The sequence below is a fragment of the Rhododendron vialii genome, chromosome 7a (assembly GCF_030253575.1).
Source record: "Rhododendron vialii isolate Sample 1 chromosome 7a, ASM3025357v1".
In the NCBI taxonomy this organism is placed as follows: Eukaryota; Viridiplantae; Streptophyta; class Magnoliopsida; order Ericales; family Ericaceae; genus Rhododendron; species Rhododendron vialii.
The window spans coordinates 20,484,803-20,509,038 of NC_080563.1; the positions used below are offsets into that span (position 1 = coordinate 20,484,803).

The following is a 24,236-nucleotide window of genomic DNA, read 5'->3' on the forward strand; positions in this document are numbered from 1 at the left end:
CGAAACGTACGGCAGTGCTTTGAGGCGCTGCAAATGGCAGCAAGCCATTTTCAGGCGCTACACTACAGGGACCGGGGTCCCATGCATGTATTCCATTGTTTTCAAAAAAATAAAGTTCGTTTGTGCTACAACTGAAAGTGTTGTACTTTACATGTGTCATCCTTTAGCCAAGTTGATCACACCTTGCGGTTCTTAGTAAATTTTTTGGGTTTGATTTTGATCTTCTTTTTCAAAGCCCACCTTTCTTCCTTGTCAGCCCGGCCCCCAGATCTCAATCTTGGCTCTGGAAAAACGGGCCTGGTCCTTGTCATGTATAGTTTGATTAGGAAATAGTCCAAAGGATAAGTAGCAAGTAGTACTGCATCATTTTCGCTCCTCATGAGTCAGTCATATGGATGCCATGAAAGGAAACCAAGCCATTATTAATAACACCAGAAATTTGTAAATAAAGGACATTTCTAGAGTAAAGCAATCCACTAGTGGTGGCCACATGTGAAAGTCCAGCTTCCTAAGCTAGCTTTTATTTAATTAAGTACATCACTCTCTTAATTGTCGCTTGCACTCTCTCTCTCTCTCTCTCTCTCTCTCTCTCTCTCTCTCATATGGAACGAAACTTACAACCTAAGTGGGAATCCAAGGTTTCTACAACTCTAACACATGCTAGTGCAGGCCAAATATGGCCTCTTTTCAAGGACTTCTTCAACCTACACAAATGGTTCCCAAGCCTACCCACTTGTTATGGGATCCACGGTACCAACGGTGAGGTGGGTTGCATCCGGTACTGCTCCGGCTTTGAACTCCCATCCGAGGACGGTGTCAACTCCATCAGCTGGTCCACAGAGAGGTTGATAGCCACTGATCCTATTGATCGGATCATCGCCTACGAGATCGTTGACTCCAACACCGGGTTCAAGTCGTACGTTTCAAAGGTCAAGATCGTTCCTACAGGAGACGATGGTCAAGATCTGGGGTGCGTGATCGAGTGGTCATTTTCTGTCGAGCCGGTGGAAGGATGGGTGTTGGAAGATTTGGTGAAGAAATATGAATATGGGCTGCAGGGGATGGCTAAGAAAATGGAGGATGCAATAAGGAGCACAGAACAAGGTCAAGGAGAGTAGTAGTTGTTTTTGAGCAGTAGTTGGCTACGCGGAATGCTGTTTGGCTACGCGGAAGATTTGCTGTTTGTCCCTTTCTTTTGTTAAAGCATGATACATATGGCTATTCAAGTACTAAAGAACACGAAAACATCCAACTAATGCTTTGATACCAAATTTATTTCATGCTTGTGATGTGCCATATTTAGTGGGAGGTTGTTCGGTAGAGAAAATATTTTCATATATTTTTCCCGAAAACTAAAATTTTGCGCATGAATTAAATTAAATTGTAATAATAAAATACTTAGAAGCGCAGGAGATGATTATAAGCTTTGCGAGTTCTCGATCTTGCGACATGTATGATATTATTATTTTCTAATTTAGATTATTGCTGCAAAATAATTCTGTGTTGTGGTATTAATAATCCCATGCGCATTTCTTTGATAGAGTTGAAATGGAAGCTAAGAAAGTTGTAGCTAATTTGACCCAGGTTGAGAAATTGAAAAGCGACAATTATAATGTTTGGCGATATGAGATCCAATTTCTCCTCAAGGAGTTAGAGGTCTTGGAGACCCTCGACCATGAGATGGTTGAGCCAAAACAAAGTGACTCACCACAGTATCTTTGTGATCTTGAGGCCTTTGAAAAATGGTACAAGAAAGATCAGTGTGCACGACTTACTATGGTACGCAGCATGCATAACAATTTGATATGTGAGTTTGAGTACTATGAGATTGCTCATAAGTTGTGGGAAGCTATCAAACATAAATATGATATCGACTTCTTGACTAAGATGGTCTCAAACTTAAAATGTGATGATGAACATAAATTAGAGGACATGAAGGCTAAGCCAAGAGGTAGCTAAGCCAAATGGTTCATGCATCATACTTGAGACTTTCTTTCGCAGGTCTGGGTACCAGCGAAGGAAGGCTAAACGTGCCCTTAAGAAAGGAGCTGCTATAGGCCTTAACCCTATTGGCGTTGGTTCTTTTAAGCGCAATACAGGCAAGAAGATTATTGGTAACAAAAATAAGGCCAGAAAGGCGTGTTTTTACTGCGACAAGTTGGGACACTTTGCTCGTGAGTGCACTGAGCCTAAGAAGGTACACCATATTTTTTGTTTCTCGTGTTGACTGTTTTGGAACATGTCAAGGTTTAGTTGCTTAATCTCCTCATTCATGGGTTGTAGACTCAGTAGCAACCAACCAATTAGCGAGGAAACAAGATAGATTTGTGGAGTATCGCTGAGTTCCAGTTGGAGGCTAAAGAATTTTCATGGAAAACAAGTCTAGTGTGTTAGTGCTGGGCGTTGGCAAGCTGGACATGCGACATGAGCGCACTTTGTTTTTTCATGAAGTACTTTATGCTTCAAGAATTTGACGAAACTTGTTATTAGTCACTAGCATGATGGGTCTAGTTTTTTATTTTTGTTTGAGAGTAGCTAAGTGAGGATTGATTTGGGTACAATTTATTATGGCTTTGGATGGTTTGATAATACTAGATGTTATTAATTTTTATTTTAATAATATTGCTAGTGATTCTATTTGCTTTGTTACATCTTCTGTTGATGTTGATTCTTTTAAATGGCATTGGAGATTAGGTCACATTGGGCAAGAGGGGGATTTGTTAGTCAACCTGCCCATTTGTGACCATTGCCCAACAAGAAAAGCAATTAGAAAATCATTCAGAAAATCATAAGGGCATTTGTTCCATTACAGCCTATCCGTTAGACATTTGTGGCTGAAATTGAGTCACTAGATGTGGATTTCTCGAGGAGAATTTTCCTAGCAGATAAGAAGTTAATAGAGATGTAGAACTCTATGAGATGGAGAATCCAACGAGAGGCGCACCAAATTGTCCAGTTGAGAATGGGAAAGAAATTCTCCTACCTCCTAGGGATAGTGGGAGCGACTTGCTTAATCATGAATCAGATCTAATGGAAATGGATTCTCAAGATCCTCTAGGCATAGAAGCAAACATTGAATAATCCCTCGTCGTCTATTTGAGATTGAGGAGGATTTTTCATGATTGCTCCTGAAGATTAAGGAGAGCCCAAAACAGTGGGAGAAACTTTTTTATCGCCTGCTAGTAAGGAATGGATTGCTGCAATGTAAGATGAAATGGAGTTTATAAAGATAAACCTTGTCTGGGACTTGGTTGATCTTTCGCTTGGGCGCAAGATCATTGGGAACAAATGGGTTCTGAAGATCAAATGCGAAGCAGATGGTTCCATACTGAGCAATAAGACTTGTCTAGTGGCGAAATTATTCTAGCCTTAGAACTATTTTAAATGAACGTTAAGGCAATAGGCTAGGAGCGCAGAGTTTGCAAGCTCCAACGGTCTATCTATGGCCTAAAATAATTATCCAGGCAGCAGTATTTGAGATTTCATCGAGTCATTTGGGTTTACGATGATCAATGAAGGTCATTGCATACATATGAGACGGTCCAAAAATAGTTTCTTGATATTGTCATTCTATGTTGATATATGACATTTTAGTTGGCTGGAATGACTAAGAGATGATTGTCACCACACAGTTGTGGTTATCCTTCACTTATGAGATGAAGGAATGGGCAAAGCAAGCTATGTGCTCAGAGTTGAGATCTTAAGGGATCCTTCTAGGAAAATTCTTTCTTTAAAAATATTTTTAGAATGATTCCGGAGACAAAGTTGGAAACTCATAGACGCTTCTCTATTGTTATAGGCGAGACTTAGGGGCTTAACATGGAACCTAAAACTCCTAAAGAATTGGAACTGATGGCCCACGTGCCCTATTCAAGTACCATCGGCAGCTTATAAGTAGTTATTGGTCCAATCTTGGTCGTGTGATTGTTGACAAGCAGTCAAGAGGATATTAACATATCTCTAAGGGACTGCTGATTATATGCTTTGCTTCCAGAGTATGTATCTATGCCTAGTCGGGTCAAAGATATTGTTGCACAAAAGGAAATGATTATAAAACACATAACTACGAGTTGCATAGTTGTATGCCCTTTGTCTAAGTCCATTGCTAAGAGGACTTTTGAGACTCATGATAAGGTTTTAGGACTGCGTAGATGATGATAGATGTGTTTTATTTATTAATTTCATTAATCACTTCTTTCAGATTTATGGGATATTTATGCCATTTGTGCACTTAATATTATTTTATTATTGTTGCAATTTGGATAATTGTTTATTGAACAACACATACAGAATTTAAAGATTGATGTTAGCAGGTTAGATTGGCTCACTCACACAAGCAATCGCCTTCGGCGCTTGAGATAGCGAGCGAAGATGAGATGGATGGGTAATAAGATATACAGGTTGGACCTGTGATATAGTCTGATAAGAAGAATCAGATATACCCACCATATGTAGCCTTGGTTGGAACCAAGATAAGGTCTATTAGCAAGAGACCAATTTCGGATAGTTCCCTCTATCTTGAGATTAACCTATCTTTGTTAGCTAGATGTGAGGACTCGTATAGCACCATGATGGCAAGCTATCTGAGAACTTGGGTTGGGCGCTAGGTAACGACTAGACTAAGGTCTGTACGGTGTTTGGGAGTGTGACGTCGCTTTTTGGAAAAGTAACTCCACCGTAGCATGTATTCATACTACATGTGCTTGGCGATCATTTATTTTAGAGGTGAGTGAATGGATCCTTGTTTCCTCATTGTGTGAGTCTAAGCAGTCATTTAGATAAGGTGACTGCATATATATTAAATGTGCTCTTTGATTTTTGACTATGTCATGTAGTAGAGGCTTTGCATTGCTACTCTAGCTTGACTACTTAAGACCATGAAATGTCAAGGTCCCATGGAGCATGTCTGAAAAAGCAGCAAGGTTAAAATGAAGTGACATGAGGGCGAAAAAGGATCATTTAGTAGTACACCCTTGCAATATATTCACTGTCGAGAACTCAGGTCGCTCTAGTGGGACGCGGATCGGGTGTGAATATAGAGTGCATGATGTTGGGGGGTCAAGCATGCTTTTTGGAAGAATTAAAGATGCTTGGTCAGGTGTAACTAAATGGATTCAGGGTACATGAGACACTCTTATGGGTTGATGTCTCTATACTGGCTCTTAAAGAGTTTCTAGTGTAGAGCTCCCACTTGCAGGTGCTCCAGCGATCGCACGGTTCATTAGCGCGTATGAGTTTGCTCTTTAGTTGGGTAGATGGAAGAGAGATTGATACAACTTGTCATGCCTATGCATGGACGAGTGGGAGATGTTGGAATTTGGGGCAGGTCCGGGACCAAATCGGGTCGCCCATGTGGGCATGACCCGGTGACCCATATATTAGAGAGTCCTATCTCATCTTGTAGATAAGATAGGAGAAGTTGAAGTAATTCTAATCTCCTAGGATTAGAAGACTTCTAAAGCATCTATGATGCTCTCTCTATTTATTTCCTGCAGGATGTTCATAGAGATATACACAATAATATACACCAGAGGTATACAAAAGTATAGAGTTATGGGAAACTCTCTCTCTCTTCGATAGTTCTCTCTCTTTACCATTAAAAAACAATCCGAGCTTTGCACCGTGGAATAGAGGGTGATACTCGATCCTCGTAGTATCACTCCATCGCAGGAATTTGTCGCTGATTTGGTACGTGATCAAGAGTTCGTAATCCATCCAAACCAAGGTCCGGTTCGGTTAAAGTTCGTAAGGTAACCCGAACCACCCGCTTCCGCACTATGGTTATATCATTCTAACACTTTTGTAATCTATGCTTCCTTGTATTGTGATTAACACATGGAACTTTGCATAGGATTGCCTAAATCGGCTGTCTGTCTTTCAAAATCTGGCTACATATAAGAAAAATGACTTTCCGAAAAAAGTATCGATTTACAAAATTAAAAATGGCAGTAATTATTTCTTGATTTATTCTAAGAGAAATTGCAAATTTTCATAAATGTCTAGGATGGGCAAGGTGGTGTTTTGCCCCTTTTTCTTCGAAGAAAAATGAGCAGTTTTAAATTTTGTACTAAAACTGAAAATTTTAGATTTTTATACATTTGGAATTTGAAGTTTTTGATAGTGCCATTAGTTTCAAATGGGATGGTACTTTCTTATATTCATTAAATAAATTAAAGTAAAGAAAAATTAAAATAAAGGTTTAAAATGCAAGACTGTCCCGTTTGACAATTTGTGACCTGTACTGGTACAGTCTTTTTCTTTGTACCGGTATAGATTGCGAATTTTCAAAAATTCTGTACTTGATTCGTGACACTATAAATAGACCCCTTATGTTATTTTCTCACTCTCACGCTACGAACAAAACCCTAAAATTGCCTCTCTCACTTCTCTCTTCAATATCTCCCTCAAATCTCTTGAGTTCTTCATGAATCTTCAACAAAACTTCAAGATCCAAGCATCTATGTGGGCTTCTTGACCGGCGCGCTCGAGAGTCGCCAGCCGAATTTTTGAGATGGATGATCCGAAAAATCGAGTGTTTGATTCGAAAAAGAAGACTTTTGGCCAAGCAAAATCGTTGAGATTTTGAGTCCGGAAGCCACGTTACGAATGGGGAAGGTTTTGTTGAAAAAGCGCCCCGCTCACTCGGTAAAAACCGGTATTTACTAAACATTTTTCAAAAGGGGAAAATTTTAATATCATTTTGTGGATTAAACTCTTAGAAAATAAATACGGGAAATGGACATGGGATTGAACAAATCACTTTGGCGTGCTCGTGGTGCTCATTGTACAGTAGATGACAAGTTAATGATGAGCAAAAATGAAATAGCAATACAATAATCTCTCTCAATTATAACAACACCGCATAGTGTACCGAGGTACCTCGCACGGTCTTCTGGTACATCGTGTGGTGTACCTTTTCACCAACAGCCCATTATTGTTACTCAGAATCTCGCATGGTATATCTGACTACACCGTACGTTGTTCCTTAAGACATCGTACGGTGTAACTTCTTGTCTATTTCATAACAGCTTTGTATTCTCAAGATAAAGCAAACCATGGATTCAAACAACATTCTCTAATTTATTTCTACTATCTTTCCACAAAACAGTTTGCAAGATCCCTTTTGATGCACTTAATCATTGAGAATGATTATAAAAACCTCTTTTGAAGTGTTTAGAAAACAAAAGTAATGATTTTTCAAACAAAGCTTTATTCTGAAATATGCATGCACGATCTCTCAATAACATTAGCAGGTCTAGCAGTGAATAGATATGATCCAGGAGATTAGATAAGATAAATAAACGAGAAACATCATACTGGAAATATAACACCGCACGTTGTATACCACTACATCGTGCGATGTACTACAACACCGCACGGTGTAGTGTTTCCAGTGTAGTCTCTGGTTTTTGTTTTGTTTGCTTTTGAAAATGGATTTTTGATCAACACTTAACACAAAAAGGCTAAGTGTAACTGTAGGAAGCTCCCCTCAGGGCAAGACAGAGCTTCGCCCAAGGAACATGCTTTTATACATTCGGCTTTGAGCTTGAATGAAGATGGATGAGTGTAGGTTTGGAGTTTTAAAGTGATAGCGTTCCAAAGTCAGTAGTTTACTGAGCTTTAGAAGAGAAGAAGAATGGAATTTTTGTAGAGAGAGAAGGAATGTCAAGAGAATGCCAGAGCTTTCTCAGGACTTAGAGGGGTATCTTTCAACTAAAAGGGGGGTGTATTTATAGGCAAGAGCCAATGAGTATTAATGCAAAGGGGGGAGGTGGCTTTTAGGCCGGCTGAAAATTATATTCTCTACCAAGCCGTTTTTCAGTTATGGCTCCAACAAGCATGGCCAACAACTTTCTGAACATGTCAGAACTTTTCCCCGAAATGCAATGCGTCATACCTCAAGACCGCGTGGTGTCCAGGTCCAGTTCTGGATTTTGGGTTTTTTCTGGCTCTTTGGGCTTTTTCTGTCTTTTTGGGGGCTTTGGAAGTCCACATTCAAGCTTTAAAAGGTATCGTTCCTTTGTTTTATCATCGAGGAATTTAAAGATCCTTCGAGGTCCGGATTGGAGTGTCTACAATTTAGCACTTGAATCTTAACCGGGTTTCTTGAGTTTTCACTCTTGGAGGTAAGCTCCATTTTTTTGGCTCGATTTTCTCTCTCCTCACCTTTATGACATGTTTTAGGGAGATCTTGACCCTAGATCTTGTAGGAGAGCTTGGAGGGAGGTTGTTCTTGGTGGATACGGGCTAGATCTACTTGGAGTGCTTAGGGTTTTGTTCAAAATCCTTTAGGTAGGGATTTCTTTCCTTTCTCTACATGATTATGAGTTGTGTATGTGTTTAACTCTCTTATTACTTGTGACTCTTGGATGTTGTGATAATTTTAGCTATGATTGAGTATCATTGGTGTATTGAGTTTATGTGATGTGATCGAATGATCTTAAGGATGGAGTCTAGGAGATTAAGGTGTTGGTCTAGCTGTGATTGAGTCTTATGGAGTTTGGATTCATGACTACATGTCACGCCCTCGATTTTCAACATAAGTATAAATGATTTTCATAAATAAAACCTCTTGATATCCCATTCGATACCCAAAAGATTTCTCTATTCTCATTCCCATAACTATACTTCCAAGTTCACAAGGTTCCAAAATATTACAACATCGGCTCGACGGCTCTAAATTAACATAAGTATCAAATGTCGAAAGAGGATTAAAGGTTACAATATTCCAAGTCAAAAGAATCACAATTTTAGTTACAAATGCATCTTTCAAAAGAGGTTTACAATGATGAATAAGTAACTCATTTGGTTAGCTTTCAAAAGTAATGTCCACACTCCGAGCACTTCAGGCATGCAAGCTATGGTTTCGAGTTAGCTCCTGAAAATAATATAAGGCTTGAGCTACACTAACTTAGTAGAAAAGTCTACGCAAATTCTATATGCAAATGAGCAACACGGATAAACAAATGAAGGAAATCAAACGACAACGGATGTAAGCACAACCTATCATGGTCAAAATGTCCATTTATCACCAATCCTTCTTCTCAACATACCCTTATATCCTATTCATTTCATTTGTGTCTCAATAACTCGAATCATTAGTGTGTCTGAGCTAAAGCTCCTGCCGGGCTAATTATGGGACCCCGATATCCCCTACCAAGCACTCACCTTGAAAGTTAGGCCTTTAGTGTTCACTATGAGCATTAGCTCCTGCTGGGCTATTTTTGGGACCTCGATATCCCCTGTTAGGCACCCACCCGTCGATGGGCCCCGAGTGTTTACGCGTCGTTCACATACTCAAATGTATCGTTCGTATTTTCATAATGCAACAACTTATATTTCACATTTCATAACTCAACGAGTTCATTTAAGTCCATCGGATACCACTCTAGTGTGAAACGAGTAACACTCTCTAAAACACTTGAAAGAATGCATTAACAAACCCATTAGAGTCGATGAGAAGCTTCACAGAGTGATTTGGAAGAACGTAGAAAAAGCTGCTGAAAGACACTGTTGCTGCTCAATTACCTACCATTCAAAATCTTGGCCTCTCTGTTTCTAATTTCTACCGGTAGGAACTTTCATCTATCGATAGGGCAAGTGCAGATTTTCCCTCTTCTACCAGTAGAACTCATTTACCTCTAATGCTTGGCCTCTAATGCTTGGCATCTCTGTTTCTAATTTCTACCGGTAGGAACTTTCATCTATCGATAGGGCAAGTGCAGAATTTTCCTCTTCTACCAGTAGAACTCATTTACCTCTAATGCTTGGCCTACCGGTAGAAGAAAAGTTCCTACCGGTAGGTGAGCAGCTTTTGAGCTGCTGCAGTATGTTTGAGCTGGTTACGAAGAATTTCTCACTTGTCCTACCGGCAGGTGAAAAGTTCCTACCAGTAGGGAGAGTGTTTTTTTTTTAGACGATTTTGACAGAATTTTCATATTTCGATCCAATCTCAATAACAACCAATACAAGCCCAAATAAGGCACAAGAGCACTCAAATAACATATAAAGAGAGGTAGAATTCCCTACCTCGAGTATCCAAGCCGAAATCGAAGAGATTGAGCAAACTCTAGCTTCCGGAATCTAAATCAAGCTAAATACACCGAACCGAACTCTATCCAACGCGATACGAGCCCCAATACGCAAGTAGAAGATGGAGTGGAGGTTGATTGTTATGGGTTTTGAATTTAGAGGTGAGTTTTTGGGTGTGGGAGTGAGAGAGATGGAGAGAGCCGAGAGAGAGCGTGAGAGAACGATAGATGGAGAGAGGAGGAAATAGGAAAATTTTCCGCTGGCACACACACATATACACACATGCACAATATACACTAAAACCCATATTTTTCACATTCTTGCACATTAACCCACAACCACAATTTCCACTTTTAGACTGTCATTTATCTCTTTACAAAACATTAAAATTATATAAGAGAAATTTACGGGTCTCTACACTACACATATGGTATGTTGTTGTGAAGAAATTTGGTAAGATATGAGGAAAATCATGGAAAGATTTCTATAAATGTGTTGAGTAGGTATGGGTGTTTGATCCTTTTGTGATGATCTAGTGTGTCTTTAGTGTTTGAACCTCCATACTTTGTTTGGGGTGAAGCCTTGTTTAGCATGAAAAACATTTTTTTTTCAAAAAAGAAAAAAACCCTAGGAGGTACCGGTACTGAGGAAATACCGGTACCAACCTGGACAAGCCTACCACTCATCCCTTTTGGTTGTTGTGATTTATGAGTTGGTTTGATGGACGTGTTTGTTATGTATTGAGACACGAGAAATGATTGATGATGATGTTACTTGACAAACGAGAACAACTGTGAGATTGTGATTGAATGTGAAATGAATGGGTGGCATGTCGAAGAGATGTTGAATTTAAAAAGGGGTTAAGCCTTGAAAGAATTTTCGAATGTTGAACCTAACAGCATAAGCCTGGAAGTGCATATTTAGGTTAAGTCTCGAAAGAACGTTTGAAAATACAAAAGGAGGTGCATGTAAACTTTACAATGTGAGGTGCATAAGCCTTGTTTAGCATGAAAAACATATTTTTTTTCAAAAAAGAAAAAAACCCTAGGAGGTATCGGTACCGAGGAAATACCGGTACCAACCTGGACAAGCCTACCACTCATCCCTTTTGGTTGTTGTGATTTATGAGTTGGTTTGATGGACGTGTTTGTTATGTATTGAGACACGAGAAATGATTGATGATGATGTTACTTGACAAACGAGAACAACTGTGAGATTGTGATTGAATGTGAAATGAATGGGTGGCATGTCGAAGGGATGTTGAATTTAAAAAGGGGTTAAGCCTTGAAAGAATTTTCGAATGTTGAACCTAACAGCATAAGCCTTGAAGTGCATATTTAGGTTAAGTCTCGAAAGAACATTTGAAAATACAAAAGGAGGTGCATGTAAACTTTACAATGTGAGTACCAGGATCATGGTTCGTGTGATTTGGATTGTTTCCACTTAATTGTCTAAGATTGAGCCCGTAAATACTTATGCGATACGTATAGAGTGATGGGTTGACTTGGTTGAATAGTCTCTTAACATAATGATCCTATGAGTTGTGAAATGGAGGTACGGGGCCATGACAACCTAGAACGTGTAGTGGATATAAGGAGTCTTAGATATCCGGAATGTCTCTAAGTCCGCCATCAGTGTGTCGCTAGAAAATCTATGAGCAATATAGAGAACGAAATTGGATTGATTAATGTGTGTTTTATAGTTTGTGGATAAACCTTGAGATTAGAATGAAAGGCGTGTGTATGTGAGTCGTTCAAGACAGCTTGACGTTGAGATGAAAATATGATATGGTAGGATTCGATAAATAATTTAATAGATGTTTACTTGAAATCGGAAGGACAGATCCGGATAGGTGTGTGAGTTCTTTGATATTGTATTGTGATATAGTTTGATGTATCATCGTTGTATATTGTTTCTCCTTTCTATGTGTTGTAAGTATATTTCGGTGAGAGGTTGGTTACAGAAATGAGACAAAAGAGAAAATGATCGCACACGGAAATATTTTTTTTAAAGAAAAAGGTGTGCATGTGTGGATGTGAATGATAATGCGGGTGTATGTGGAAAAGAGTTTTATGTTTTCTTTCCAAAGCAAGGACAGTGCTGTAAATTATACCTTTAGTCAAAATATTGCCGTTTCTCTTATCAAAATGTTTCTTCGACACTTGTCAATTCATAAGCTTATAGAGTTAGTTAGAGACTTTCTTACTGGGCAAGTGTGTGTTCATCCCTTCATTTTCAAGTACCTACCATGGCGTATAGCTTAGGCGCTTGGAGTGTTGCTGGGTGTATTTTCAGAAAACTTGATTAGGAAAGTTATATATGAAAAATATAACGTTAATCATAATTCATTTGATTTTGAAGGAATGTAAAGGATTTATGGCTTTTGTCACAATTGTGAAGGACATTGGTCTATGTATTGAATCTTGGCATATCATTTTGGGACGTATATGTGAGAGGATGATGTTTTTTCTGGGGAAAATGTATTATTATCTACGTTGAAATTCGAAGGTGTGACATTTACCCTACCGTTAAAATAATAAAGTTAATTGACAATTGACGTGTCCCATATATAAATTTAGAGTGTCCCTTGCGTGTCTGTTTCCCCGACATGTCTGACACTGAAAAGGCGACTTTCTAAGTGTGTCGGTGCTTCTTAGATACTGATATAATAATGTAGCTACCTATTGGATGGGATTAAAATTTGCAATGAATATAGTCATCCGCGTCTGGGACAATTCTCTGAGATTAGAGGTCCCCAGCTTTATTCATACAATGTCGCATTTCAAATAGCCACTGTAACATGGATTATGAATGCCTTCAGAAATAGGAAAAATCATGACTAGGTATATAATATTTGCATATATGGTCTTATCTAATCTTGCTCGTCACTACCCGAATCCCAACCATAACGTGCTCCAAGTCAATTTCATAATGCTAGCAATTCAAGGACAAGACAACATATGATTTAAGTTCATCTCAAACCGAACACAAAATAAGTAAATTAACTAAGAAGTTTTATTTATAATTGCACCGCCCCCACAGTTCTTACATGCATCCAGTTCAAAAACCTGGATTAAGTTAAATTCAAGAAACAAATCCCCCTACCTGATCAATCCCCATCATACTATAGCTGTTGAATAACATCCTCACCAATGGCTATTGACATTTTCAAGACTACCTGCACTCAGTCTCTTCTCCATCCAATCGATGATATCCTTTCCAACTTCCTCGCGCTCAGGCTCAAAGAGAAGGTCATGCAAGAAGCCATCATAGAGCTTTATGTCCTTGAACTGGGACGCTGCCTCGTTGAACAAATCCTGAGAGGCCAGCGGATCGGTCACTTTATCATCAGTTCCGTGAAGGACAAAGAATGGGATGGTCACGGACTTCAAGTTGCGCAGCAAGTGAGATGAGATGCAAAGAATCTCGTGACCTGTTCGGACCCTCATGGGCCCGGTGTAGACCAGTGGGTCCGAGTACTTGGCCAAGAGTGCTGCCGGGTCCCTTGAAACTGGAATGCCCTTTTTGTTGGCGCCTTTGAACTGGTACTTTGGAACCACCAGTGAGAAAAATGGAGCCACAGCCTGCGCAAAAAGAGGGAGTTGAAGATCGACGTTATGATGTCTTTTCATCAGGTTTTCTTCTCCGCTTACAACCAAAGAAACAATTAAGCTTCTTCTTATTGCCATGTTCTTTTTTTTGTAATTTAACTTATCTTCCCTTGCAACAAAACAACCACTAAACTGTAACATCCATCAAAATTTAAGTGGTTAAAGTGTTCTTCTTATAACTTAAGGGGGTGGAGTGCAATTATTTTAATCGCATGTGTTAGCTCTCCTTAAAACACCTTTTTTAATGCTTAGAGTTGCAAAAACAAAAAACAAAAAAATAAAATTTAGGTAGTGACCTTGACTGATTTAAATGTTGCGCTGTTGAGAATTAGTTAAAGAGGGGTGTTAGAATAGTAGTGGCATTTTGTGCAATTATTTATTTCTTTGTTATGAGGATTAAAATTGGGCAAAATATCAATTACCTCCCTAAGGTTCGCCCGTTTGACAGATGCCCTCCCTGGGGTTCACTAATGACCACATCGCCCACCTGTGGTTTTGGAGTAAAGTGCAACTCCTAACTCTGTTAACAATAGAAGTTAAAAGACCATTCTACCCTTTCTCAAATAAAGGGGACCTACCCATTCTCTGCCCTCACTTCCCTCTCTCCTCCCTTCCCTCTCTCCTATTGCATAGATTAGGCAAAGCACGACCCATTTCTCTGTGTGACCAATGTGTCTCTCACCAAATGATGCCTGTCCCCAATCTCTCTTCTCAAATCTGCCCATTTTTTAAAAGAAAATCTATGTACAGAAATTTCCCCCAAACTTCAGTTGCCTTCCTCTTTCATTCGTGCGTGTCACACTGTCTGGCGGCAATAGAAGTTGCTCCGAAGTTTGGGTTTAGCCGTGGGTATTTTGCGTCCTGTGGAGACGATCTAAGCGGAGGCTTTCCGGTTGCCGTCCAATCAAGAGGTGGTTAAAACGCACCGTTAAGCCACCATTGATGTACACCGCTTCGTTCTTGTCAAAAATGAAGTTGCTCGAAAATTAGTTTTGGGCTTTTGGTTGTGTGCGTATTCAGGAGAATATCTTAAGGGTGCCATCGCAGGCCAGTCATGTTGCGTTGCCGGAGGAAGGAGCACGTGCTGTTTAAATTTGTCTTCATATTGGTTGTGCATACCGATGCTCTGGACTATCAATGAAGTATGGTAATGTGCACATAAATTGAATTGGGTCTCTAGGCCTGCCCTCTCTGATGCCAGTTGGCTTTGATTTTGGGGCATGATTTTGCAGCAAAACAGGTACAGGGGGAGGGGGGGCATTATTTCAGTGGCATTCTAATAGCAGCCACTTTGTGCATATTACCAAAGGTTAGGTCCGTCTCCAATCCTCCCCCGCCCATACCCCCTATGATTGGGGACTATATGGGTTCTTTGTGCATATTGCCAAAGGTTAGGTCCGTCTCCAATCCTCCCCCGCCCATACCCCCTATGATTGGGGACTACATGGGTTCTTTTATTGTTGTTGTATTGGTTGAGAGAGAGAGAGAGAGAGAGAGAGAGAGAAGGGTAATATTGTCCTCTTACAGTTGACTACTTCTTTATGTAATTAATTTTTCCATTCCAAGTTTCACAATGGGCGTGTCTATTCCACTTTCCGTCAATTTAAACGGAGATTTTAATGGTAGGGAGGTAAGATGCAGAATATTTGAAACTATGAGGAGGCGAATTGGTCATTAGTAAAACACAGGGAGATCATCTGCCAAATGGCCAAACCACAAAGAGGTAAATTGTACTTTGCCCTTAATTTTTGTGCTCATATGTGTGGATTATATGCTAGGTTTGGAGGCGACAACAAGTACTGCGACTCCACGTAGGGAGTCACTTTGTTGGTATCTTTTTGTTGAAAACCGAGGTGAGGGTTCGACTCATAGATGTTCTTCAATTGGATTGAACTTGTGATAAACTCTGACTTCGTGTCAATAGGCAATAATGGCCAGACTTAGTGTCGTGCTCCTGATTCGATTCATTGGCTTTATGCCATAATGATGACTTTGTGTCGATTATTTTCTTTACGCTCAATTATTGGTGATGTTGGATTTATTGCTTCCATTGAGCAACATCCATGTCTCATATACACTCCTGGACTCAATTATTGGTGATGTTGCATTTATTGCTTCCATTGAGCAACATCCATGTCTCATATACACTTCTGGACTGGTTCAGTTTTGCAAGTATAAGTTGATGTCCACTATAGGTCACGTTGTGCGGTTGTAACTCGCTCGAGGAATACGTGGTTGAGGCCTGTAGCAGTCTTGTCTCCCAGCCAGTAGTTGATGTTTGTATAGTTTAGTTTGGACAATAGTTGTTTATGTATAGTTTATGTCTTTTCAGACTTCCGCTGTAGATTGTAAATGACAGTTGTTTTGAGATATACACAAAATGTGGTTGTTGAACTTCCGTTTTTGTTAAACTGTTAGTAGCCGTCGTTTGGTTGTTGTCGCATGTTGTGTCAGAATAGGCTGATGAGGTGCTATTCCGGGACGTGACATAAACACAGCCTTATAATTTCGCAATCACATACATTTTTATGTGGAGCCAACTACCCCAAAACATTAGAAGTTGTAAGCTACAAAATACATGCGTGCAAAAGGAAAATACCGAAAGAGAGTTCTGTAATCAACATTGTCGGGTTTGAGGTTATATTATGTTTATCAAAGTCTTTAACAGCTTCCAAAACTAATACCAAATTTGGAGAATGAGAAGATCATAGTTATCAATTATTAAAGTTTCAGACCATGATTATGCATGATTCATGATAAGAAAATCTTATACAAGACGAAAGCAACACACAAGAGAGTGAGAGACCATAACCACTTACACCAACTATTGGATGTGATGGCTTAACACGCAAAGCTGGTGAGGTGAGTATTATGCCTTCCAGCAATTGCTCAATATGAGGATATGAAGCTGCCTGTGTAAAGAGCAGGTTATCGACATTAAACGAAACTGCATAACCGAATATCTATCGAGCTTGGAACAGTAACAAAAACCTATTGAACCAGCTTACTTTTAAAGTGACAGCCCCTCCAGTTGAGTGACCAAAAAGAAAGCATGGTATCCCAGGGTTTTCCGATTTGATCTTCTCCAAGAAAGCCCCCTGTTAAAACACAAGTACAGAACGCATCAAAATATTGAACAAAACAACCGATTCAATCAACTTGGCAATACATACAGAAGGAATTCCAAGTAAACTACTTCTGTAACAGTTCATCAAGATAATCGCTGGAAGTGCCAGTGGCAAGGCTTAGGTTAAAGATGGGTGTGGTCTGCTAGGATGACAAAAGTGAAAACAACATGGGCTGAGTAGTGTGAGAAAGGCGCTTGGCAGGTGACAATGATTTGAGTATCACTACATAGAATAGAAGACCATATCCCCAAATCAGCTTGGACAAATATATTTATGTTCTTTTGTTTTTGTTTTTACAAGAACTTACAGTATCTGCAACAACATGGTCAAGTGAAGGTACGTATCCATGCAATCCATCACTCCCGCCATGACCTAAAAAAACAAAATAACCAATTCAGCAACATGATAACCAACTAGCAATTAGCCAAAGGCTGCATCACAAGTATATATTTGTCATTTACAAGATAATGAATGGTTAGTTTAAAAAATTAACCAATCCTCAAAGGTACAAATTAGGTGGTGGCATGTAAGCTATCTAGCATGGACACGGGATTTCTAAAAAAATGGGACACTGACACAGCGGGGGAGATGACAAAAATAGATAAATAAATAACATTTGTTTTAAACCAGTTAGAAACATAGTTGTTACATGCAAAAGCATGAAGCATCAATATGTATGTACTGGATATTACACTATTAACCCAAAATATCTGAAGTAATACACATTCATAGCCAAAAATTTTAAAAAAATCGCATATTTAGCCACTGTTGTATCCATCCATGTCCCTCCTGTGTCCTGCTGACAAAATTTAATGGACACAATACGTGGCGTGTCCCATACATTTTTTACCGTGTCCCCAGCGCGTTGGACATAAATCCGGCATCCTCTAGGAGGGTTAGTGCTTCACAGCATGTAAGAATCAATGCAGACAACCTATATGCCAATACTTACACCCATAACAATGTGAAAATGCCACCTAAACCAAAATGTTGGCAATATTTGTGCAATGATCCGATGTGGGGTCCACTACGGGTCCCACACAAATAATCCGAGCTGTTCATTAAATGTAAAACATTTTTTCAAGGGCCCCCGTGAAAAATCAGCTCAATCCAATTCCTATAGGTGCCCGATCCAATTATCTAACTTTTCATTATCCTGATAACTGAATGAAAAATTAGATGATTGGATCGAGCACCTATAAGTATCGGATTGAGCTGATTTTTCGTGGGGACCCTTGAAAAAATTGTTTTATATGTAATGAACAGCTCGGATTGTTTGTGTGGGACCTGTAGTGAGCCCCACACCAGATCTGTGCACAAAATCTGTGCATTTTTATTGTGTCTGTAGCAGCGTTGATATTTAAGTGCCTTGACTCCAGACACTCATAAGTATTGGCCCTTACATTCATCCTTTCGGTAAATAACTTTCTAGGGTAAAGTACCAAAACTTTTCCGGCTTAGTTTCACCGGGAGACGAGAATAAACAAATTGATGCAGTCTATACAAGATCAAAAGAGGCCTGTACCAAGGATGATGACATGATCATTAAGGAAAAATGAAAGGAACAAGTCAATCCAAGATCTTAGAGAGGATGTCACATGTATAACAGGCAATAGGTTTACCAAATTAGCACATAAGAATTTACTCACATAACAGCTCGTGCACACATCATAAATTTGAACACAAGGATTGAAGAACATAAATTTGATATAATCGCAAAGTACTACCTATCCAGTCCATTGCATAGACACCAAAATTGCATGAATTCAGTTGCTTTGCAAAATCAGCATATCGTCCACTGGAACATTACAGCGAAAATTGTTAAGCCATATTACACTGTAAAAGATCTAAATTATAATACTAACGAGCTTCACATTTTAGGAGTCTAAAACCGAATGCCGTAAATTATGGTTTTCATAGTACACTATTGACAAAGTCAAACTGAAATCGTCAATTGTACCTGTGCTCATTAAGCCCGTGCATAATGACCATAATACCCCTGAAATCATAAACATAACAAATCTTTCAAAAGGAGCGAGAGAGAGAGAGAGAGAGAGAGAGAGAGAGAGAGAGAGAGAGAGAGAGAGACTTAAGCAGTAGATCACCACATGAGCAGAACAAAACCTTAAAGGACTTGGAAAACAGTAGCATCACAGCCCTTATTCCTTTGGTCTAAATCACGACATACAAGTTTTTTAAGACGTGTTGTCTTCCTCAACTGTTGAGAAACCTCTTTGTATTCTACGTTAAACCTCCTTCAAATGCCAACTAGTTTACTGTAACTTGTATAGCTGCCAGAAGTTAAGGAAGTGAAATTAAATCCTTTACTTGCTTCTCCTACTCCTGCAAATTTATTTCTCCTCTTTCACAACAGCAACCATTTATTATAGAGGTGGTAGCTACGGGTGGTCCAGATGCTAACTGCTATCTTTTTCACTTCAGCTTCCTATCAAGGTTATCATCTCTAAACCGTATTTCAATCTATTCATGTCTGGTCATGTCTCACACTAATTCCATTTCCCAAACAAAGTGAATTAAACAATCCAAGAACTTTGTTGCAACTTGTACAACCATTTGGACAATATTTAATAACTAGAACCAATGGGCTTTCAGTTCTCCAAACTACAAATAAGCTTAACTACTCTTTGTAACTCCAAAAGTTAAACCCCTTTGGAGATGTTATATGAATCTAGACTTTGTTGTCCTTATTTCCAATGGAGATAACAAAAACATTCACATGCCCAACTTAGATGAGTGTTCTACTTAATTGACGGACACAAGCTGCATCCACTTCTCAATAGGTTTGACACTTCCAAATAGATATTCGGGGAATGTATAATTATCCCCAGACCAAGTTTTAATTTGTTAGTCTGTTGCAAGTAAGTAGTTACATAAAGGTTTCTAAGTGTACAGTTTTGTCTTGTGTTTATGATTCCTTTATTTTTGTTGGTAAATACAAGTGTCGTGCTCGCGTCCCCTGGTACCTTGTTAATAATACCATAATTGCAGAATAGGGATGAATATATATATATATATATATATATATATATATATATATATATATATATTCTTGTATCTCTTTCATTATCCCTCATACTTCAATGTTAAATGAGGTTCTCCGAAGAAAAAGGAGTTCAAAAAATCTCCAGTTATAAAAGCAGTTTTCAAATTAGTTTACTTCACGTTGATTTCCAGTTTAAGAGAACCAAGATTTCCACCAAGCCTCACTAGTCACTAGTATGAGCACTCGTGTTGCCCTTCATACCAAGACTAGTTTCTGTCATGCTTAATTGTAGGTTGAAGTTCAATCAGATGCTCTTAGTTAACATAGCAAACCTACTGCTGCCCCGAATGTATACTAATGTATCAAAAAAGCACAAGGCATAATAAAAAAGCATACCCTATACGAGAGGACTTCTCTAACAACTGTGAATGACAGCACGAATATACCGAAGAATTCAAACACATTAACAGATATGTCCTAGATATCATACTTGATTTACTATGTCCACTTTTGTTAGTTTACGATCATTCTATGGCCAAAGAAACTAATCACAGAAGGAACATGGAATGCAGTGTTGACAACACTGAATTCATTTATTGTGAAGGCCCCATAACATTGCAGGTCTGTAGACTTACTCACTTGCATTGAACGAACTACAAAGAAAATATCGTACTTTCCACGGGTTAATAAGTTTCGTCCTGGATTATAGGTTAGTTACCTTCTCCAGTGAAAGACCTTAGTGGTAGGATCCTTAAAATGGGTGTGCTCCCAAGACAAGCTCGAATTGGTGCTCCCAAGATGTGAGCATGATGGCGCATCACTCCTAACTAAGATGGGAGCTTATCAGGACGTTAAGGCAATTATTCTCTTACTTTTAAGGGAGTAATGCCATTGTGGAAATAAAAATATGAAAATAAATATTACTCAAGAGGTTTGGAAATAAGTATCACTTTTTCCTTAAATGGTCAAGTATTTAAAGATATTTTGTATACATATTTAATTATCTATTTCTAATGTATATTACCATATACACTCCTTAGGTGCTCCCAACCTTAGGAGCTTCTAGGTGCCTCCGCTCTCCCGCACCCGCTCCTGCTCCGTGCTACTAAGTGAAAGACTTCATGGAGGAAACCAATCGCAGGTGAATTACCAATTACTTAAGTCTTCAAGTGAAAATACTCATGGAAAAAAGAACATGGAATGTAATGGAAAGTACTGGGTATCTGATGCCATTGACAAATGCTTGCTTATTCCATTAATCTCATCCAGTTGAACAAACGACAGATAATTCCTCTTAGCACCCAGATCATAAAACTAACTCAATCACGCATAATTTTAGTCTTTTTAGAGAGGCAAGACAACATCAAACAGAATTTAGACGGTTCCAATTTTCCGTTTTCACAAATTCTCATTTGCATCCTATTTTCATTTTTGAGAAAAAAGAAGCCCCAAAGAACAATGATAATCACAGAGCTCCAAAAAAAATGTGTTAGAAAATGTGAAAAGTGTAAAGAAATATACGAAGGGCTTCAAAATGACTACGGTAAAAATAAAAACCCCAAAGCTAATAACATGAATTAGCGAATTGGCAGAAGAAACGTACTTCAATTCACCGGTGACCGGGAACCACGACCTGACAAACAATGCGTTGCGCTTCACCCCGTAGAACAGCGACGTGGCCGACTCGCAGCGGCCGGCCCCGTCGTCGGTTTCGTCGAGCATCGGGAAATCCTGAGCGAGGGCTCGGCGGCGGAGGGTGTCCTCCTCCTCCTTGCGCCTGCGCTTGGCGGGAGAAGAAGCGGCGGCGGCGGAGGGCTTGGTGCGGGGGAGGACGAGGAGGAACCAGAAGAAGATGGATTGGATGAAGAGGAGGGAGCGGCGGAGGGAGTCATAGGAGAGGACGGTTGAGCGCTGTCGGATGTTCTTGACGAGGGGTATGATGCGCCCGCTGGCGCCGGAGGTTAGCTCCTCCATCTCCGCCATGGCAAGACAGAGAGAGAGAGAGAGAGAGAGGGAGATTATTACGAGTACTTTTTTATATGGTTTGTTATACACTTTTCCAAGGAGGAGAAAGAATGAGAAGGAGGGGGTAATTTTGACGCCACGCTGAGTTTGGGCCTTTGGTTTTATGGACCCAAGCCAACGATCATCTTTTTTTATTTTTATTTTTCTTTTCCGGGAGTAGGTTTTTTGGATCAGGATTATCGGAATATTGCTGTATCTCATCTTATTTTTAGGACACGTTATTTGAGAATTGGATCGGATGTTGGGATCCCATTTTTATGATAAATTATTCAGTACTGAGCAGATATTGCGTGGTGCCCGCTCAATGCATTCAGACCATCTATTTCAGTTTTAGACGGTTCAGATTTGGAGAGAGCAAAAGGAGGGAGAGTGTGGGGGGAGAGAGGAGAGAGAGTATTTCAATTTAGATCGTCCAATACACTTTTGAACGGCTCGAATGTGCCCGCTTGAGCACCACGTCTACCGGGTGATTTGGTGCTCACCCGCCACTGGAAAATTTCTCTTTCCGTTTTTATAGTGAAGACTGTTTGTGTTTTCCCCTCTCAAGGTTTGACTTGCAATTAATGATTACGAGTAATCCATTTAAGACTGGGTTTAATGAAATGAAAATTCTAAAATCAGCCTAATGGGCTGACAATAGTGAGTGTGTGAATGTATATTAAAATGTGTAAAAAAAAATGCACAGAAATACGTGTTTTACTTGTCTTCTAGCGTATTTATCGTCAACCGACAATAGCAAGACCGTTAATCAAAACTTTCCTAATATTTAGTTACTTTTTCATAAAATTGTTGTCTTTGTGAATTCTTGTTCGTTTTGTTTTTGTAAGTTATTTATTTGTCTAGCCTAGAGTAGTTCAAAAGTAAGAAAAATTTCAATTTTTTTAGTAGACTTGTTAATGTTTCCTTTCCAAAGTTTTTACTACTTTTAAATTCCACCAGTCGTGGGTAGCATATACTTCAAAAATAATTGACGCAAATTAATAAAGTTCCATTACAGAAAAAATTAGGCCAAACTCACTCGCAATTTTATGTTGCTTAGGCCCCATTCCAGAACACATTTTTAAAAAATAAGTATTTATTTCACATTTTAAACTAAAAAATAGTGTAAATAAAAAATAATTTTTAAATTTTTTTTTCACCGTATAAAAGATCTCATTGAGATCTTTCAAATTAGATCCATATTGCATATTTTTAGATTTCAATAAATCCATTATTTTTTAGCTTAAAATTGTCTTCTTAAAAAATAAGGACTTATTTTACGTTTCGGAACGGGGCCTTAGGCTCCGTTCCGGAAACCTTCTTAAAAAATAAGTACTTATTTTGCCACTTCTCATTAAAAAATAAGAAGGGTCATTCCACAAAATCCAAATAAAAAGTTCATTTCATATTTTCAAACTCAAAAATAATGTAAATGAAAAAAAAAATTCAAATTTTTTTTTGCACCGTATTAAAGATCTCAATGAGATCTATCAAACAAGATCCATAGTGGTAGGAAAATTATTTGCGTAAACACATGAATTTTGAGCTTGAAGTTGCCTTATACAAAAAATAAGACTGTTGCTATAATAATGGGCGCCGACGGAGGAAAATCGTACCGGCGGCCGCGCCGGGCCGTCTCCGGCCACCGGACGGCCGATCCGAGCCATCCAAAAATTCTATAAAAAAAAAAACAAGGGGGCTCGCGTGGGATCAACGGCATCCGAGGTGTGTAGGGTGCTTGATCCGAGCACCCCTTTTCTGTGTATATATGATCAAGCACTCTACACGGAAAAGGGGTGCTCGGATCAAGTACTCTACACACCTCGGATGTCGTTGATTCCCGCGTAGGCCCCCTCGGTTTTTTTTTAGAATTTTTGGACGGCTCGGATCGGCCGTCCGGTGGCCGGAGACGGCCCGGCGCAGCCGTCGGTACGATTTCCCTCCCCGGCACCCATTGGTGCCTATGTAAATTCTGAAAAAATATGCACAATTTTCTTATTTTTTTGGAACAACCCTTATTATTGGACAAAAAATAAGTTCTTATTTGTTTTCTAGAACGGGCTCTAGGACTTAGTTGAATAGTTCTTTCTTTTTATTATCTTAAATGGAAAAATTGAATTACGTGATCAATACTAATAGATAGAGTAATATCCAATTGAGATAAGTATTTCATAAGAAAATAATTACAAAATCGATTCATACAAATAAAATTACTCCCTCCATCCAGATTTAATAGTCCTTTTTTGGAGTTCGTGTCATTTTTCAATCGATTATATCTTCCAATTTATAATGTTTTACGTGATTTCGAAAATATTGTATTATAGAACTAATCGAGATTTATCAAACAAGATCCGTATTCGATATGAAATTCATTACGGATTAAAAGATATAACCCGTTTTTTAGCCGGTTAAAACAGAACTAAGGACAATTAAATCCGTACGGAGAGAGTAATAAAT

General features: G+C 39.0%; 2 protein-coding genes and 1 non-coding gene across 3 annotated transcripts; 2 read left to right on the forward strand and 1 right to left on the reverse strand.

Annotated features, from left to right (window-relative positions):
• The first annotated feature begins 542 nt into the window (after positions 1-542).
• LOC131333224 (lachrymatory-factor synthase-like) lies at positions 543-1,271 on the forward strand. The gene has a single exon (XM_058367642.1). It carries the CDS (start codon positions 603-605, stop codon positions 1,116-1,118), a length of 516 nt encoding a protein of 171 aa, XP_058223625.1. The 5' UTR covers positions 543-602; the 3' UTR covers positions 1,119-1,271.
• An 11,758-nt stretch (positions 1,272-13,029) lies between these two features.
• On the reverse strand, positions 13,030-21,867 carry LOC131333225 (uncharacterized). The gene is made up of 7 exons (XM_058367643.1): positions 21,379-21,867; positions 18,732-18,770; positions 18,499-18,569; positions 17,079-17,143; positions 16,652-16,741; positions 16,463-16,555; positions 13,030-13,616 (listed from the first exon to the last, which is right to left on the reverse strand). Exons 1-7 carry the CDS (start codon positions 21,756-21,758, stop codon positions 13,179-13,181), a joined length of 1,176 nt encoding a protein of 391 aa, XP_058223626.1. The 5' UTR covers positions 21,759-21,867; the 3' UTR covers positions 13,030-13,178.
• LOC131334933 (small nucleolar RNA snoR100) lies at positions 14,775-14,882 on the forward strand. The gene has a single exon (XR_009202335.1). It is a non-coding gene; the product is annotated as a small nucleolar RNA snoR100 (small nucleolar RNA).
• Positions 21,868-24,236: the final 2,369 nt, after the last annotated feature.

Excerpts from the sequence above, each read along its gene's own strand:
- LOC131333224 (XM_058367642.1), top strand. The coding sequence starts at position 603 with ATGGAACGAAACTTACAACCTAAGTGGGAATCCAAGGTTTCTACAACT.
- LOC131333225 (XM_058367643.1), bottom strand. The coding sequence starts at position 21,758 with ATGGCGGAGATGGAGGAGCTAACCTCCGGCGCCAGCGGGCGCATCATA. Across the intron at positions 17,144-18,498 it reads CTATGCAATGGACTGGATAG|GTCATGGCGGGAGTGATGGA; the intron begins GTAGTACTTTGC and ends TTGTTTTTTTAG. Across the intron at positions 13,617-16,462 it reads CATCACATCCAATAGTTGGT|GCTGTGGCTCCATTTTTCTC; the intron begins GTAAGTGGTTAT and ends CTTTTTGCGCAG.